Source organism: Vanacampus margaritifer, chromosome 4 (assembly GCF_051991255.1).
Source record: "Vanacampus margaritifer isolate UIUO_Vmar chromosome 4, RoL_Vmar_1.0, whole genome shotgun sequence".
NCBI classification, from domain to species: Eukaryota; Metazoa; Chordata; class Actinopteri; order Syngnathiformes; family Syngnathidae; genus Vanacampus; species Vanacampus margaritifer.
Window position 1 is genome coordinate 8,146,203 of NC_135435.1, and position 19,149 is coordinate 8,165,351.

Here is a 19,149-nt window from a genome sequence, read left to right on the forward strand (position 1 = left end):
CAGTCGCTTACCCGAGTAATTCATTCTGTGTCGTGGAACCCGACAAGACACCACCCGAACATCGCGTGCTGTAATGTCAAGAGCACCGCGTCGGCAGTGGTTGTCAGGGAGGTGGAACAAGAAAAGCGGCAGGAAGGGTGCGTTTGTGTAAATGGAGCACGCGGGACGAGTGAGTGCATTGCTCTCGCTCCCTGCTCGGTAGTTATCAAACACTGAAATATTATATTGTGTTTGTATAATTTGTGTAATTTATACTGCTTAAATATTTATTCATATTTGACTTGTTTTATTACAGTGCATTTGATACACGCATTTACTCTGAACCGCCCTTCAAGGGGGAGAAAAGCCCAGCCCGACTTCTATAAAAAGATACTGTATATGTCCTCTCTCTCGTCTCCGCCGTTGCCTGACGATGGCAATGTTGGGAGGTGCATGGCTCCCGTCCATAAAATCTAAAATAATGTGACTTTTGATATTATGAGAGTATGTGTTGCTCATATTAAATGGCAACAAATGTGCACAATGCCAGCGCTATATGAGCTCAAGAAGCAGCGGCGCAGCAGGGTATTTTTTGGGGGGGTGTTCCGGTTCACCTGTCTGGCCAAGTCCCATGAGATATCCAGGGGAGAAATAAATAAATAAAATAAATAAAATTTAAAAAAGGAGCTAGAACGTGCTGGTCAGTGTGTGATTGACGTTTCGCTCCCTCTTGCTATTGGTTAATGCTGCGGAACCAAAAGGACGACGATGTAGGTATGTCACATTGTGCGACAAGACGAGCAAAAATTCTGACATGCTAGACTTTCGTCGTGATGGTCGTGAATCGTCCTAGACAACAGGCGACCAATCGTTTAACCCCTCAACACTTTGGTTGCACCTAGAAATTTTGTCCATAAAAGTTGTGAACAGAATCGATGACAAAGGGCAGCCTTGGTGGAGTCCAACCCTCACTGAGAACGAATCTGACTTACTGCCGGCAATGTGGACCAAACTGACACCGGTCGTACAGGGGCCAAACAGCCCGTATCAGGGGGCTCTGTACCCCGTTCTCCTGAAGCACCCCCCACAGGACTCCCCAAGAGACACGGTCGAACGCCTTCTCCAAATCCGCAAAACACATGTAGACTGGTTGGTCGAACTCCCATGCACCCTCGACGACCCTGCCGAGGGTGCAAAGCTGGTCCACTGTTCCACGACCGGGACAAAAACCAAACTGCTCCTCAAGAATCCGAGAATCGACTTCCCAACGGACTCTCCTCTCCAGCACCTCTGAATAGACCTCACCTGAGAGGCTGAGGAGTGTGTGATCCCTCTATAGTTGGAGCACACCCTCCAGTCCCCTTTCTTAAAAAGGGGGACCACCACCCCGGTCTGTCAATCTAAAGGCACTGTCCCCGATGTCCATGCGATGTTGTAGAGGCGTGTAACCCACGACAACCCCACAACATCTAGAGCGTTTAGGAACTCTGGGCGTATCTCATCCACCCCCGGGGCCTTGTCACAGAGGAGCCTTCCAACCACCACAACCACCACAGTAACTTTGACCCAAGAGATAGGAGACCCCACCTCAGACTCTGCTTCTGTGAAGAGCACAGAAGTCCAATAACAGAACACCACTCGGGTTCAGATCGGTGGGGCCGTTCCTCCCAATCACGCCCCTCCGGGTCTCACTATCATTGCCCACGTGAACGTTGAAGAACGAGGGAGTCCGCAGAGAGAGCGCTCTCCAGCACACCCTCCAAGGACTCGAAAAAGCTGTTTGGTGCATATGCACAAACAGTCAGGAACCGTCCCCCCACCCACCCAAAGGCGGAGGGAGGCTACCCACTTGTCTACCGGGGTGAACCCCAATGTCCAGGCGCCAAGCCAGGGGGCAATAAGTATGCCCACACCTGCTTTGAGCCTCTCACCGTGGGGCAACTCCAGAGTAGAAGAGAGTCCAACCCCTCTCGAGAGGATTGGCACCAGAGCCTAAGCCGTGTGTGGAGGCGAGTCCGACTATATCTAGTCGGAACTTCTCTACCTCACACACCAGCTCGGGCTCCTTCCCCGCCATAGAGGTAACATTCCATGTGCCAAGAGCTAGCTTCTGTAGCCGGGGATCAGACCGCCAAAGCTCCCGCCTTTGGCCGCCACCCAGTTCGCTACTCACCTGACCCCTTTGGCCCCTCCTACAGGAGGTGAGCCCATAGGAAGGGGGACCCATGTTGCCTTTTTGGGCTATGCCCCATGGGTGAAGGTCCAGCCACCAGACGCTCGCCTTCGAGCCACGCCTCCAGGCCTGGCTCCAGGGAGGGGAAGCCTAATCCAATATTTTTACTCATCATAAGGGGTCTGTTTGAAAAAAAATGATACTTGGTCGTCGTAAGGGAGAGAGATGTATTTGTATCCTAGTATCCTATATGGTCCAGAGCCACTGACTAGAAACAGCCTCAGCAAGCTTGCATTAGTCGCATTTTGGCATGCTTTTTTGGGGGCCCATAAACCGTTGGTGGCTTTCCCAAAACGGCTCCTCATCGCCACACAAACACACACACATGAGCACGCTCTCAAGCAGGCATGAATTGACTGGTGGAGAGAGTGCAGCTCAATGGACAATCCCAGAGTTGCTCAGGCTTTTTAGCATCAAGCAGCTTATCCAATCACATATTAGATTAATACTTTTTATGAGAGTAAGCCAGTCATAGAGAGAGGCATATGGAATGTGTTGTGTGCTCATCTGAAAGCCTAAGAAACATTGCATAACCAAAGGTCATTGTGTCATACATGTGTGTGTGTGTGTGTGTGTGTGTGTGTGTGTGCGTGTGTGTGTGTGTGTGTGTGTGTGTGTGGCTGTAATGAGTGTAGATGATCGGTTGAATGTAGAAAAAGACATTTTCAATTTAATGGGCATCTCAAGCTACCGCTGTGATTCTGTGACCATAACCTGGCAGACTGGCCTACACTATTGGAGTTGGACCTGGTGCGTATAATCCGGAGTACCGCGAGGCAATGAATGCACATATGAGTGATGACAATGCTGATCACAATAATTGCATGCTGTCTTTTATTTTAATTTTACAGACACAGAAAAACTACTGGGAACATCACTGGTTTATTTATTTTACGATATAAAGTGTTACACTTAAAGTACAATGTGTAAAAGTTGACCACTAGATGTCGCCAAATAATAGAATACAGACGAAGCGCATGCTTTTCGAAGGACGTGAACTACAGTGACTCAGAGAAACCAAACTTCACAATCCTACCACCAATATTATTATTTTGTGTGAGTGAGGGAGCATCTCGGCTAGCGACAGTGACTTGGCAGCCGACGAGAACCCCGGCAAGTGACACCAAAAGACAGAGTTAGCTGGAATTAGCCAGAGCGGCTAACAAGAGCGGCTGGTGGGAGTTCGCCAAGCCATAGGATGGATCGAGCGGCAAACAAGAGTGGCTAGTCAAATCAAGTCAAGTCATCTTCATTTATATAGCAGTAGAGGAAACTAGTAAAAGCTTTTGAGAGCAAAGCAGAGGGCTGCAAGTAGCGGGACTCAGCGACGACCACCTGCAGGCCCACCAGGGTTAACTATATTCGCAAAGTTGTCATTTGGGCAACTGTAGCAGGAAGATGGGAGCGAAACATGGCAGCATTTTATTAGGTAAGGCTCCAGCAATGTAATAATTGCTGATTATAAAATGAATATTGATGTGATATGACATGTTTTTGTGCACATTATTTCAATAATAAAAATTAAAAACACTATTTATTTCAATAAATAGTGGTTTTTAAAATGAATGAAGTATAAATTCACCACTAGATGGCTCTAATTATTACATACTATGCCCAAGAGGGAGTTTGCAATTATGACTTTAGTCAGTTTCTTTCACTGTCCACTAGTACAATATTTATATTAGGACTTTTTGAATAGTCCATTGTTAGGCAACTTAATGCTTGAGGGAGCCACAATTTTTTACTGCTCTTTATATAGCGCTTTTTTTTTTTTAGCTATAGTGCCAAAAGCGCATTTCAAAGCCTAACATTCACTCATTCACACACCAGTGGTCATCTGCTGCCACGCAGGGAGCTGCCAGGTCCACTAGGAGCAAATCGGGGTTCAGTTTCTTGCTCAAGGACACTTCGACATGGTCACCAGGGGAACCCACAACCTCGCGGATTGGAGACGACCAATCTACCACTGAGCCACGCCATCAGTAGTACAGGGGGAGGGGACATAGGACCACACACTTCCGAACTAGATGTACAGTATTATAAAATGTTATGATACTAAGCAGCTCATTTTGCTCCAGGATGTCTTGATAGTCTTAAGATTTCTTTTCATTCAAGACACCCTGAGCCTAATTGATGACTGTGTACATTGTCACTTACATTGGCGTCAAGCAGATCAATGCTGTCTAGGCTCTTGCTGCGGTGAATGCGACCTTTGATTCGACGCAAGGAAGGTTTCCCCTGGCTCATGGGCAGGGAGAGGGTAGACGTGGCAGGCATGGCCATAGCACCAGCACCCCCAGTAGCACCTATAGGCCCATCTGAAGAATCGGGAACACCAGAGGGTGACGTCTCTCCGTCTGACGGCGTTACCCTGCAAGAGAACGAGAGTGCAATGATGTTGATGTTGTTTTCTGACATGTTGATATTTTCGTGTCTGCAATCCCAGGGCAAATCAATAGTGCTGTACAAACACAGAACAGAACTGACAATGCTTCTCACCAACTTGAAGCTTCCAGACTAAACAACCTCATGTCTCCGCATCAGTGTCGACCCAGATTCACCGCAATGCTCAGTACCATGATTTAAATCTTCCGTGCACAGTGCTTGCCAGCAGGAAATGATGCATATTCAAGAGAAAAACACAGAGATGCCCGCGGAATCAAAGGAAGACAACATGATGCCTTTTAAAGGACATCATTTCCTGTTGGGTGTGGTGACAGTCAAGCACGTGTGAGTAATTGGGCTGAATGTCAGCAGGGTAGCCTGCAGATGGATGTAAGGTATGGAACGGTCACTTGCTTTCTATTATTAGGCAATGATGCTTGACACTGATAGTAACCTGACGTTGCAGTGACGATGCTTGAATGTTAAATTTAAAAAAAAAGATTATATTTATAGATTTATTATGGTAAATGGTACTTCATTTATATGGCGCATTTCCACCTTACAAAGCTCACAAAGCGCTTTACATTCGACTACCCATTCACCTCCCGATGACACAGCATCAGGAGCAACTGGGGGTTCAGTATCTTGTTCAAAGATACTTTGACGTGATCGCGATGGTATGGGATCGGACCCGCAACCACTTGAATGGGAGACGACCACTCTACCACTCCATTATGGATATTTACTCTCATCGAATGGCGAAAATGCTTATGAAATTAAAGGGACGTTTGAAATGAACATAGGCATTTATATGAAAGGTCTCTATGTAAAGATGATGTCAGCACTAACAATCCCCCCGACCCCTAAAAATCTCTGTAGTGATTAAATGTGTTTTATTAGATTACGTTTCATACATTTTGCCCCGCCCCCTTTTTGGGCATGGCCTGCCTTTTTTCACCCATCTCAAAAACCGTGCCACCCCTAATATATAAACCGCTCCCTCAGGGGATAGGTCAAATGCGGATTTCGTCCCCATTAGGTGGGTCTATCAGTGGTACTTAAAATAAATTTGCCCCTTATCTGGAAAGCCTCTACAGAAGGGAATTCCAATTGCGATGCAGCAGAAAAGTCCACATAAAAATTATCCAATAGAAATGCACTGTATTGCACTGGAGCTACAATACACAATGTTTAAGGGGCATAATGTTCGAGTGGAGGAGCCATTTGGACTGTGTAGCACTTCCACCTTTCCTGCTTTGACAGAACACACTCGGTGTGCGCCGGTGTGAGCGATTAGCAGAGAGCTAGCTCGCTACAGCTCTCCAAAGAGGAATTCATGGACACTCTCAAACCCTGTGAGAGCCAAGAGCCGAATGGATGCCGTCTTGTCACTTGGAGTGACTCCAAGCCACTTGATATTTTGATGTGAGGCATATTTTATTCAGCAACTCCAGAAAATAGCTAGTTAAGTGTAACATCGATATCGTCTTCTGGTTTGTTGCAGTAAAGCAGCGTCACTGCTTCGTTGTAATGCATGAGCGTCACTATACAATGCGCATCCGAGAACTTAACAAAATAAAAGCATTCAACATCGTTCAAAGGAGTCACTATAACACAAATTAGCAGTAATGAATTAAATAATAATGCATATATTTGTGGGGACTGGCGTCAAGTTGTATTTTACCATTTTAAAAATGTGCAGAAGTTCACAAGTTAATTCATGTAAAAAAAAATTTTAGAAAGAAAAACTTAATATGAAAAGAGCACACCGATTTTGTCTGGTTCATCATGCACTAAAGTTGCGGTCATTTTACAATGCAAATCCGTATTGAACTTAACAAAATAAAAGCATTCATGTTGTGCAAGGAGTCATTGTGACACAATTAAGCAGTAATACATTAAATAACAATGCATATATTTGTGGTGACTGGGGTCAAGTTATTTTTTTTACAGTTTTAAAAATGTGCGGAATTTTCCAAGTTACTTCATTTTAAAAAATTGTCAACTCTTAATATGAAAAGAAAAATGCACTGAGATGCCATCATTGTCTTATAAACGCTATTATGCCATGTAGTCACAGAATTTGTTATTGTTTTTTATTTAGTGTGCGGTAATTCCTCTGAGAAAATGCATATTAAGTATAGAATTGTTGGATATTCATTGTGCATGAAAGCCCTAATATTGCAACTATTGAGAGTGACAGATGAAAGTAAAACATTGCGCTTGCTTGTGGCTGGCCTCTGAATGATTTATCATGAGTGATGCTGTTGGTTTTTGGGGCAATATATTGAGTCATGCCTGTCATGGCAGTGTCGTTACAATTTAATAGCACTTTTTTTTTTTTAAGAAAAAGGCAGACACTCACAAAAAGGCTGGCACACACTCACCGTGTCCCCAAAGCAACCTCTTCAGTGAAAACAACAAAGCGCATATCTTGCGGTACAAAAATAGAGAAATAACAAGAAACATTGACAGCAGTGAAAAATAGTCCATGAATTTTGCATAAGATTTAGGCCCAAAATAGAGTATTTCTTTCCTGCCCTGGATTAAACAGGTCAGTAGCAAACTTCATCTATTATTTAGAATCTCGGAAATGTGCACATGTAATTATCAAACAGCATCCGAATCATGATAAATCAAGTCCAGACATGACACAAAACTATAATTGCTGTACAGCACGATTCAAAGCCAAAGTCATAGTCCTTATACTGTGCACTGAGCTCTGTGACCCTCAGTGGGAATGGCCGCGCTGTTATAGAGGTGGTGTCCAACGACATTCCGATGAACAGTCCGCTGAGAAAGAATGAAAGAGGACTTCTCCAGGTTGACCTTAAGTCCAAGTCGTGACACATGATGTAGAAGCGTAGGCGTGTCTCGGAGTGCCTGAGCCCTGGACGGTGGGCAAATCAGCCAGTCGTCAAAGTAAGGGAGCACCTTCATGCCACTGGACTGCAGGGGTGCAAAGGCCGCCTTCACTACACGTCTGAACACTCTGGGAATGAGTGACGGCCCGAATGGGAGTACTCTGAATTGCCAGTGGCGACCCCTGTAGGCAAAGCGGAGAAACTTCCTGTGCTGAGGAGCAATAGGGACGTCCTTCAGATCGATTGACGTGAACCATTCCCCTCGGGCGGTCGTTCTCAACACGGCCGACCGACGTAGTCAGCATGTGGAAGGGTAAAACCCTGAGCTAACGGTTGAGACCTCTCAGATCCAGGATAGGGCATAATCCACCTGTCTTTTTTAGAATGAGGAAGTAGGAGGAGTAGAATCCCCCTGGATGAGCCAAGGGATCCACTGCTTCGATAGTGGACTTGGCAATCTAGATCTAGAGTTAGTGCCTTTTCCGGGTTGGAGAGAGAAGGCTGGCGTCGGAACTGAATCCTGTACCCATGAGACAAGGTTGACAGCACCCAGGGGTCCAAAGCGTGAGCAGCCCAGTAGTTGAGCTGTCAACAGGAAAAGTAACCGACGGCCGGCCCCTCGGGCTCAATCCCTGGCCCTCCCAGATTTAGGGGTCCGGGAGGGACGAGGCATGGTGTGTGTAGTTCGAGGCTGACCGGGGGCCAGAGGGACGGACCTCACGGGCGTCCGTGATATGCCCCCATGAGAGACGACGAGCTCCAGATCCCCACATAGGCCGAAAGTTCTGCACAGCACGTGACAGAGGTGCGGTCGGGAGAGCAGCTCCCCCACAGAGTTTGACGGAGCATAGGTCCTGGCAAGGCTAGCAAACTCATGTCATTAGCACACATTGTACGTTCCAGGGCTCTTGTCACAGCCGAACCGAAAACCTAACCCGGAACCACAGGGAGGTGACACAGTTCCTTCCAGGAGGGCTCTCGCAAGGGAGATTAAGCCAACTAGACCTGACGGCGCGCCTGGATGAGAAAAGACATATCACGGCCATGCTCCCAAAAAGGAGGGATAAGTCCCTTAACGCCATGTTACAGAACGATGTAGCCTCATCCACTTCGTTGTCTCTCAAGGCTGCGGAGAAAGCAAGTAGGATATGAGCCTGGGCGTTGGCCAGGCGTGCTACCACCGCCGCCGCATTGTACGACTTAGTGACCACTTCGTCCATCAAGCGCCATTGAGGACTAGGGCATTTCACAGCTTCTCTAAGGGCTTCCTCAGGGGAGACGATGAGTGAAGCCACAGAATGCTCCACATTAGGCATACGGTCCAAACCAATAGGATTAAGAAACCGCATGTTTGCCAGGGCACGGCCATACGCCGGGAGCCGAGTGTAAAGACTAGAATTGTACCAACAGGAATGAAGGTCTGTCAAAAAAAGACAAGATTCCGTCATCCAAAAAGATTCTGTTGTGTAGTCCAGCGGAGAGAGGCCACACTCTGTAGGAGGCTGAGAAAAGCCAGATGTGTCCAACTTTAAACGTTAGAAAGCGCTAAGCTTAATAGTCTGCACCAATTTCGCTCCAACTGAAAAATGTTCAGAAGGAGGAGAAGTCGGGGCAGTGGAAACAGAGTCAATTTCCGAACGTGCCTCAGAGACCCGGAAACAAGTTCCAGAGGCCGCAATGGAGATGGCATCCTCGGCGACATCGTCAGCTTGGGAGGGCAATTGGAGTGTTGCATCCAGCATGGTTACCTCTGCAGAGGGCAACACCACCGCAGAGGCCTGAGAAGCAGAAGGGCTTTGATTATCCAACTGAGCCTGTATTACCATCACACTCGCCTCCAAATGACTCAACTGCAAGGCAATCTGAGAATCAGCCCAACTTTTCTTACTTGGACTCTAGACACCACACATATAATACAAAAAACGTCAATACCAAGGGGGGCGGGGAACACCCGCAGCCTCGACCAACAAGATCACAGGCCACCAGCGACAGCCGCAAAGAACAGCGGTAAACAATGTGAGTGAACTGCGCGAGACGGGTAAAAGAGACTTGGTTCCGGTTGCTATCCTTTTTCATACATGACGACCAAGGACATGCTGAAGAGACTATGGCTACGTTCACACTGCAGGCAATTGCGACCCGGATCTGATTTTTTGCCCAAAGGCGACTTGTATCCAACTTGTTTTATGTCAGTCTGAACGGCTCAATTCAGATTTTTTCATATCCGACCTGGGTCACTTTCATATGTGGTCCTAGATCGGGTACGTATCCGAATTATTGCAATGCGACCACAATCTGAACGGCCAGGTCACATATATCCGACCTCAACGTCATCAAAAATCCAATATGCGCTCCGCGCGGGCGGGAACATTAAGTTTGATTTATACTTGAGGCATCCGTGAATTCCGCTCGGCTCGGGGAATGTACGTGAATTGGCAAAGTTGTTTCGAGTAACAGGTGTGACTTTATATTTATATTTAATCCCACTTAAAACATGAAGTCTAAAGATGACATTGTGGCAGTGATATTGGTAATTTAGCCACGCAGACGGCTCATTTCTACTGAGGTAAATATGGTGCAAAAGTAACTTATACCTGTAAAAAAAAATTGTAGTTGTCTTACGTGCGGCAATGACGCGCCGTCATCGTTAGGGGCGGAAAAAAAGAAGATGTATGCGTGAGCTAAGGCGCCCGACCAGGCTCGCCTCATTTTCACAAAATATTATTTCTACCTCCTCCTGCATCACTCCTCTGTAGATATGAGATGGTAAAAATATGAGCCCCGATGACGGACTTATAAAAGTCTGTGGCACTAACACGCTGGACCATATGTATTTATTTCCGCAAACACAGCATTGTGAGTAATGTATCTTCTTCTGCGCATGCGGGTCACTTTGTGGACACATTACGTCCACACAGCAGACAGACTGAGGTCCAATTAATAGGTAATGTGAACGCTTACTCCAAAAAATCTAATCAGATTTCACAAAAAAATCGGAATTGAGCATTAAGACCTGCAGTGTGAACGTAGCCTATGTGTCTCGGCTGGCCTTGGAGTGCCTTGGGATCCCGTCGGAGGAGCTGGTTGAAGTGGCTGGGGAGAGGGAAGTCTGGGTTTCCCTCCTAAAGCTGCTGCCCCGCGACCGTACCCCGGATAAGCGGTAGTAAATGGATGGAGGATCACCTCAGCCGGAACCATGGACATGTCCTTTCATGAATTCTTTCTCGAGTGATGAATGCGCGTGGGGGATTTATGTGCTGTTTCAGCACCGCCACCTGGTTCAGGAGGGACGAAATAGAACTTTAATTTTGACATTCCAGATCATGTTTTCTAGGGATGTTTCATACCACTTTTTTCAGATTGACTTGACACTCAACTCTTGAGTCGTCACTGATACCAATAACCAAATACCGATACCACTAGTACATAAGATTCTTCCCCCTCCAAAAAAGATAATTTTAAGGAAAGACCTGTATATACCAAAAACTTATTTTTCTTTAAAATTTCATGAAATAATGGCTATTTTCTATTCATTTAATTTCTAATTTGTAGTTCCTGATCATTAAACAGCTGCAAGCGGTACCGATATCTTAAAATAAAGCTGGTATCGGCACCGACGCCGATACCTGCTATCGGTACTCGCCCATCCCTAATGTTTTCTAACAACCACTAAAAGGACAATAAATGATGTATTTAATGTTTCTATAGCTCACAGTTGTCTCTTTAAGAAGCCAGCTCACTGTGAGTTGAAGTTGATGAATTAGGCGAGTACCTGGGTTCATTGCTTTTAGACTTATATGAGCTAACACTTTATTATGACAGATGTTCCCATGGAGAGCACTTTAGTCTACTTCAGTAAGGGCTGCAGGGACAACACCAGTGTGTCATCATATACCGATTAGGACACACACACACACAAAATATGTTTGAGTTTCCTGAAGTGGCTCTTAAAGAAAACTACCTCTATGCATTGTAGTGTAAAATATAATTAACATAAAGCATTGGATATACTGTACTATGCTAATGAGATGCCTTTGTTAATATCATCCAGGCCACAACATGATGGTCATGCACCAAAAATAGCTCCACTGAAGTAGTTCACTTAGTTCGACTTTACACGCTCAGCAGCCAAAAGCAAAAGTTTGAGCATTAAGACAACAAAGACGAAACAAAAGGAGACAGGTGAATAAAGCATGAGGGAACATGAGGCTGCAAGGCGAAATGAAGACACGGGGAATAAGGAGAAGGACCATAATGCAAAGAGACAAAGGACAGAGGGACACTGTCAGTGTATGGCTGCGAGTGCTTCGTAACGTCTGACTCTTCAGCCCCAAGTGATGGGGGCTGTTGAACATGCATCATTGTGCTAACGGGCCCAGATCCCACTGTCGCGGGCACGTGGTGACGAGAGAAGCGTGACACATCCTCCTTGGTTCACAGAACCTTGCTAATGCCCAATTGAAGCTCCTTGAAAGGAAAGCAAACTTCCGCAAATACTATTTTGCCATGGTTCCAAAAAACATCCTATTTGACTAATTCAAAATGGAGCAGGAAACAAAACATAAAGTCAAGGAAAAATATTACACAGCCTGTTAGTTACAAGTCAGAATGTGTAAGCCCGTTTGAAGCCACGTGGGGAGAGGCGGATGGGAAAAGACGGGATCAAGTTTGTGCGTTGGCCAGACAAGCCTGACAGATGGAGAGCGAAGATTAGGCATATAGACATTCAATCAAACAAGGCGGGACATAAGGCATATTCGGGTGCTGTCTGACCCCTGCAGCGAGGAAGGTAACAATCTTTTTTTTTTTCAAAGCACACTAAAAACATGATGTCGCCAAACAACTCTGAAAAACACAACAGATGTCAAAGTCTTTTGTTGAGGTTTGCTGGGAGGACAAGTTGTCATACACAACTACATCCCATCAACTTCACAGATCCGCAGACTGAAATAAACACACATCTTACCACTTTTGTAATTTAAAAAAAGGATGATGGGCCCCCAATTTTTTTTTACACTGCATCTGTATTATGAACTGGAGCTGTACTTTCCATCAGGGTCATAAAGTTAACTTAAAAACACTTATACTAACCCAATTCCAATGAATGTGGAACATTGTTAAAAGGAACCTTGATTGTAATGAAAATTTTGCTCTATATTATTTATTTGGTTGTTACTAACATAACTATGAGCTAACATAACTATTAATTTTTCAAAAATCATTTCCAGTTTGATACATTTTGTAGAAACTCTATTTGGACATATACCGCCATTTTTATTTACGTTACAACGTAGTCACTGCGTAGTGACATAGAATGGCGGCTGGCTCTCTGCCGAGCAAACGACTATAAAGAAAGCAAGTTCAGTCTCTGTAGCGTTTCTAAAGGGACGATCAAAACTCTGGTATCCGTCTGGTGAATGACACGGCGTGGGGGAGGGTGACTCTACCGATCGCATGTTATTTCTTTAGGAACAAAGGATCCAAAGTCACGGGCATTAAATGTTGGTGTTTGTCCTTGCCGCTTACAGGCAGTGATTTCTCCAGATTCTCTGAACCTTTTGATCATATCATGGACTGTAGATAATGAAATCCCGAAACTTCTTGCAATTGTACGAACATTGTCCTTAAACTGTTTGACTATTTTTTCAAGCACTTGTTCACAAAGAGGTGAACTTCACCCCATCTTTACTTGTGAATATGCAATTCATTGAAGCTCCTTTTATACCAAATCAAAGGCATCCACCTTTTCCCAATTAGCCTGTTCACCTGTGGGATGATCCAAACCAACAAGTCCTCCAGCAATGACGACCATATTGGTCGTTTTACCATGCACCGAAATACGACCAAGTGTCACGTATTGTAGTTTACAACCTTTATCGACCATGTTAAAAAAAAATCAAAAAGGAAGCCGACCCGTCTGACCGGAAGATGAACGTTTATCTTAGTGAGCTTGTCTTTTTTAGAGTTGACATGTATGTCAATTCGCCATCAAAAACTAATGTTTGGGGTTAGCTAAGCCTTTCAGTGAGGTTGTACAGTACACATTATGCCTTTACATGTTAGTAAAAGGCACAGTGAGGCTGTAGTCTGCTACAAAATGTAGTGAACACTAACAAAACATGTAGACACTAGACAACACTGACACAATCACTGGCCAAGTAGGTCAGTCAGACAAACACTCGTCTTCCAACCAGAGGGGCTATTCAACATGGCCGATAGAGGTCGCTAAACTAAAACACGTAACATTTGGTCATAATTAGGCAACTTTTCAAAACAACCTATGTGGTCATATTTATTGGAGGACTGTTCCGTCCAAACAGGTGTTTGATGAGCATTCCTCAACTTTTTTGCCATCTGTCCCAGCTTTTCCGGAATGTGTTGCAGCCATAACATTCAAAGTTAATGATTATTTGCTCAAAACAAAGTTTATCAGTTTGAACATTAAATATCTTGTCTTTGAAATGCATTCAATTAAATATAGGTTGAACATGATATTTTTTTTTTCTCTACAGGAGAAAAAAAAAAAAAAAAAAAAGTTGAACATGATTTGCAAATCATTGTATTCTGTTTTTATTTACACAACGTTCCAATTTCACTGGAATTGGGTTTTTAAGTTCCTTTTTAGGGTAACTGTGGCAACACTGCTCCTGCATAATGTAATGAGACCTTAAAAAAAAGCGCTATGAAAACCTCTTTTATGAAAATAACTCATTTACAACGCAGAACAGTACAGACCTACACAAAGTTCACTGAACTTGTTTTGTTTTTCAATACAGTTCCAGGCCAGCCCTTTAACATAGGCAGCGTAAATACATGCCGTGAAATATTTTCTTGTGCAGCCCCACTTGCTGGATTAGCTTGATTAAATAAAAATACCAGCATCATTATCAAGAGTAAAAGCTGCACTATTTTTGTTGCTTCGGCTTTGACCCAAATTGGTAGATTTTGCATAATCCTGCTAATTTGTCTCTGGAAATAACGTTCTCTTTTTATTGACCTAGGTCATAACAATATGCAATATGTCTGTTATATATAATGTAGTTTACAATTAGGTAACACTGCTACTGAGATATACATCAAAACAATCAACCAATCAAACTTTATCTGTACAATGTTTCTCATAGACAGAATGCAACTCAAATGGCTTTACATGGATTACAATCGACTCCGTCCTCCCCCAGGGCACACACACAAGCACAAACACCATCTCAAGGAGCCGTCTCTGACAGGAGCAGACCACTAGCCATCAGTGTGTAGCACACACATTTTTTTTTTTTTTCAAAGATGGGACCAAAGTTAAATCTTTTCATCCTTCACTAAATTCTCTTTTTCAAAGAGGTGTTAGCCGGTAACTTTGCACTAGCTTGTGTGTGAAACCTGAGAGGCGAGAGATGACTCCAGAAGAGACAAACATTTAAAAAACACTGGTCACCCCCCTCCTTTGTTTCTTGGTCACTTTGGTTCTTCTTGCTCTTTGTCTCTGTCTGCAGGCGGAAGCCACGACAAAAGTGGTTACCAGCTCGTTCCCACCATTTTCTCCTCCCTTTTTAGTGGTGGAATCCTAAGAGCATCGCTTCACTTTTTTTCCTTTTTCCTGTTTCTTATTTGCATGGTAACTCACGCTTCCCTCATGGCGGCGATTGCAACGCAACAGGCTCAGCGTGAACAACACTTATTGGTGGCTGCAAGGCTCGAAGGCCCTCAAAATGAACGACAAAGGTGTTTTGAAGCCGGACAAAATGGCCTCACCAGCGATCAGATCAGACTCCAGAAGGAGTGAAACTGCAATCCTTGGGCCGTGAGGGCTATTTGACAAACTCTCTCCCTGCGGAACTTTTTTTCTCCATCTCTTCCTCAACGAATCCCCCGGAAGTTCTCCAATCCAAGCAAAGCTCTCCACGTCTCGGACCAAAGACCAGACCATCTGTAAGTGCAACCTTGCAGCCATTAACCAGATTGTTTAAATTGGTGCTTCCAATTGGGTGGAGCGGCCTAACCGCTCCACCCAACTTTTGGTCCCATATTTTGCCTGATTAGAGAAATTCCATCACCTCGTTTAAGACTGTTCCTCTTTAGCTGATTTTTTTATTTCTTTTTTAATCTTAATCAAAACCTGATTGTGAACTGTGTGTGTGTGTTTTAATAATTTACATTAACCACTAAGCTAGAAAAAGTACTCACAAACTATTAAAGTGTAGCATCCTTCATGGACTGATTTACCGAGGTTATCATCTGTTATACTGATAAAACTATCTAAAATGAATCAATTAATTATTTAATTTAATAAGCAATTGACCAAATTTATGCTACACAACATATTACAGTATACCAAATAGGTGGTAATCAACCCAGTTACATAAAAGGGGCAGATTAAGTCATCATTCCGTCACTAGAAATTTCAACATAGTCTTGGAAAAGGGAAACAATTCTGATAATGCTGTGTATGTAATGTTTATAATTCGTTGCAGTGCGTGATGCATCTAATGGAGTGACCATTGAGTCTCAAACCCAAAGGAAACTGGATAGCAACAGAAAAGTGTATACCGTAAAACAAAAGTGCAGATCTTCTTCCATAGCTGAGTTTAGGAATGGTGAGAGCTAAAAGAGGGTCAGAACATCTGATCAGCCTGACAGTAAACAGATTAAACTGCTGTCAGGCGATTTCGATGAACTGGACTCCTGCTATCCCCCTTTTCAACTAGACATAAATCCGCCAAGCAGAGGACAAGAAATAAAATAATAAATGGCATCTCTGTCAGGGAGAAGGGCTGTGTCCTTCTCTATTTGAGGGACGGCAGTGATGTATTTCCTCTTGTCAGCTCCCTGTGAGCCATCGTGTCAGTCGTGAGTCACCACAGGTCAAGAACGCGTGACTCGCAGATTCTAAAGTCATTGCTGCTCTGCCTCGGATGGGGAGGCTGTGAGTCTCTGATGGGCCCCTTTTTCCATTTAACGCCTCCTGAAGAAGTTATTACTTCCCCCTTATAAAGGTATACCTTTGCTTGAATTACACATACAATCAGTGCTAAATGTTTTCACGTAGCCTTGTGTGACTTAATAGAAACAGGTGAAAAGATCTGGGGGCGGGGGCTCAATTCTTTGTATGAATGGTGTAGCCTGCAGCAAGAATAATCAGTGGAGACAAAGGCCATGTGTTGGTATGGCTTGATTGTGGACCTCATTAGAGCATGTCAACAGTGGCAAAGAAGACGCAAGTGTGCATGCTAATAGTGCCACCAAATATTCCCATCAACTGCCTCCATTATGCAAAAAATATATTTTAACACATAACTGTAACCAACACTGACTTTCTTGCACTTGTTTATTTAATACAATCTTTTTTTTTTTTACTTTGCTGTTCAACACCTAGTCAAAGCAACAAAACACGTTCATATTTAACACTAAGCTCAGTTAATTTACCATTTTCATACCAATATTGCATCACAACACACTTTCCACAATAAGCGCAGGCTCCACAGACATTATACTCACAGAGCAGATGATAAAACTGTCAGGAAACAGCAATGAAAACATTCTAGAAGCAGTTAACGAAACCTGTGAGTTAAGAACAGTGCTTCTCAAATATGACCCATTTTAGGTGGGCCGTGAATAGCTAGTAAAAAAAAAAATAGCATGTATTGGTATTCTGTGTTTTTCAGAACAGTACAAAGGTGTACTAAGTTCTCATATAGAACATACAATTTTAAGTAAATGTTAGGAAATGTTGCTCACTTGCGCTCTAGTCACTAGCTTTTCTGTAAACAAATACAGTGCAGCACAGCTTTTGGCTAGCGAACAGCCAGCAATATGTTTTTGGCAGTATGACAAACTCATACCAAATCAGTGGATCATTGAATTGAATCAGTGTTTAATGTAAAAATGTAAAGTTACTGCACATGTATTTTCAGAGGCCAGTTTGACTTCTGTAGAGTGGGTTGCGACTTTGCAACAAAAAGAAGATACGGGTCCCAAGGTGACATCCCCGTATAGTACAACATCCATAATAGCTTATGCATTGATTTATTTATTTTTCTTCTTAAATCAACAATCATTTGTTTACGTTCGACTGAATGAACATTACAAATGAAGATTAGTCAAAGAGACCCACAAACAACCAAATAGATCAACCCTGTGATTAAGCTGCACCTCACTGGGTTCATCAGAAAATAAGTAATAAAGTAATAATGCAAAGCAGCACAAGAAAATCATCATCAAATCAAAGTAAACGTGTTTCCATGTTCGGAACATTACCCCATTACTAAAACACAGACATTCCCCAAAAAAGGATTGGCCACTCCCACTGGAGGCTCAGAGAGCGGCTGGTGGTAAGGGGGTGAGCCGCGAGTCATTTAAACCCTTGATAATCTGTTCCCTTCAGTGGCATAAACCATTTGAGAGGAGATTACAAACATTCTGCCCAAAGTAAGAACATGCGAGTTCTTGATGTTAGGGAAACACAAACACACACAAAACGTGTGTGTACCTACACTTTGCTGAAATACACTAAGAAGTGTGATCTCCAAAGCAGTTCTGTAAAAACAACAACAGTTCTGTTGGACTTCTTTTATCATGTATTTTACAAACGCAAACACTGTTAAATTTGTAATTGGATTATCAAAGATGTGGAGGTGGAACATCCACCTACATACCACTGGTGTTGGGCTGAAACCTTATAAGTCACAGTTCACTAAATTTCATATTTTTTCAAAAATCCTTACTGTTAGTCAGCCCACATGTGTGGGTGTTATTTTATTTATTTAATTATTTTATATAAATTGGGCGGCACGGTGAAAGACTGGTTAGCATGTCCGCCTCCCAGTGCACAGGACGTGAGATCGAGTCCGGGCTTCGGGTGGAATTTGCATGTGCTCCCCGTGCTTGCGTGGGTTTTCTCCGGTTTCCTCCCACATTCCAAAGACATGCATGGCAGGTTAATTGAACACTCCAAATTGTCCATAGGTGTGATTGTAAGTGCAAATGGTTGTTCGTCTCTGTGTGCCCTGGCTGGCAACCAGTTCAGGGTGTACCCCGCCTACTGCCCGAAGCCAGCTGGGATAAACTCCAGCACCCCCCGCGACCCTTGTGAGGACAGTGTTGAAAATGGCTTACTGTCTTTGATAATTAAATGTTAATGGTTGAACAAACATGCCGTTTTTGGTGTCTCCTGAAAAGTGACTATTTTGGAGCTTTTCAGTTTTCAGCCCAATGCCAATGTATGAAACTGATTTCATCCTTAAGCTGCGCAGAGATATAACTACTAGTTTTCCGTTAAGAGCACTGCGGTATGCATGTTGTTGATGGCGGTTAAGCAGCAGAAATAGAATTAATAAATAGAGTTCCAGACCTTGACGTCACAGATCTCACAAGGCACTGCACCAAACGTAACCAACGGCACTTTGGCAGGATAGAAAACATGTCACTAGTTTGAGTAAATACACACGCCACACTACAATGGTAGGCAGCGGTTATGCACCAGGGTGCCACAACAATATGAGGCAAAAGAAGGGGCAAGCATCCTACAGGCTACTAAAAGAGGAACCAAGTGTCACAGTGTGGTCACGGAGCGGCGTGGTGTCTGTCGGCGTGTGAGGTGGAGGACCCAAAATGCAGGGAGGCAGGAGAACCACAGCAGGATTGCAGGCGAGACTGGCGTGTTTTATTTTACAAAACACACTAACCAGGGTACTG

At 43.9% G+C, this 19,149-nt stretch overlaps 1 protein-coding gene across 11 annotated transcripts in view; it reads right to left on the reverse strand.

Annotated features, from left to right (window-relative positions):
* Positions 1 to 19,149, reverse strand: part of tjp1a (tight junction protein 1a) — a 129,464-nt gene that overhangs the window by 96,649 nt on the left and 13,666 nt on the right. For all 11 annotated transcript variants that reach the window (XM_077564565.1, XM_077564556.1, XM_077564554.1 and 8 more), the window contains exon 2: positions 4,370 to 4,583. In XM_077564565.1, coding sequence (XP_077420691.1) covers positions 4,370 to 4,583 — 214 coding nt within the window. The remainder of the gene's footprint in view (positions 1 to 4,369; positions 4,584 to 19,149) is intronic.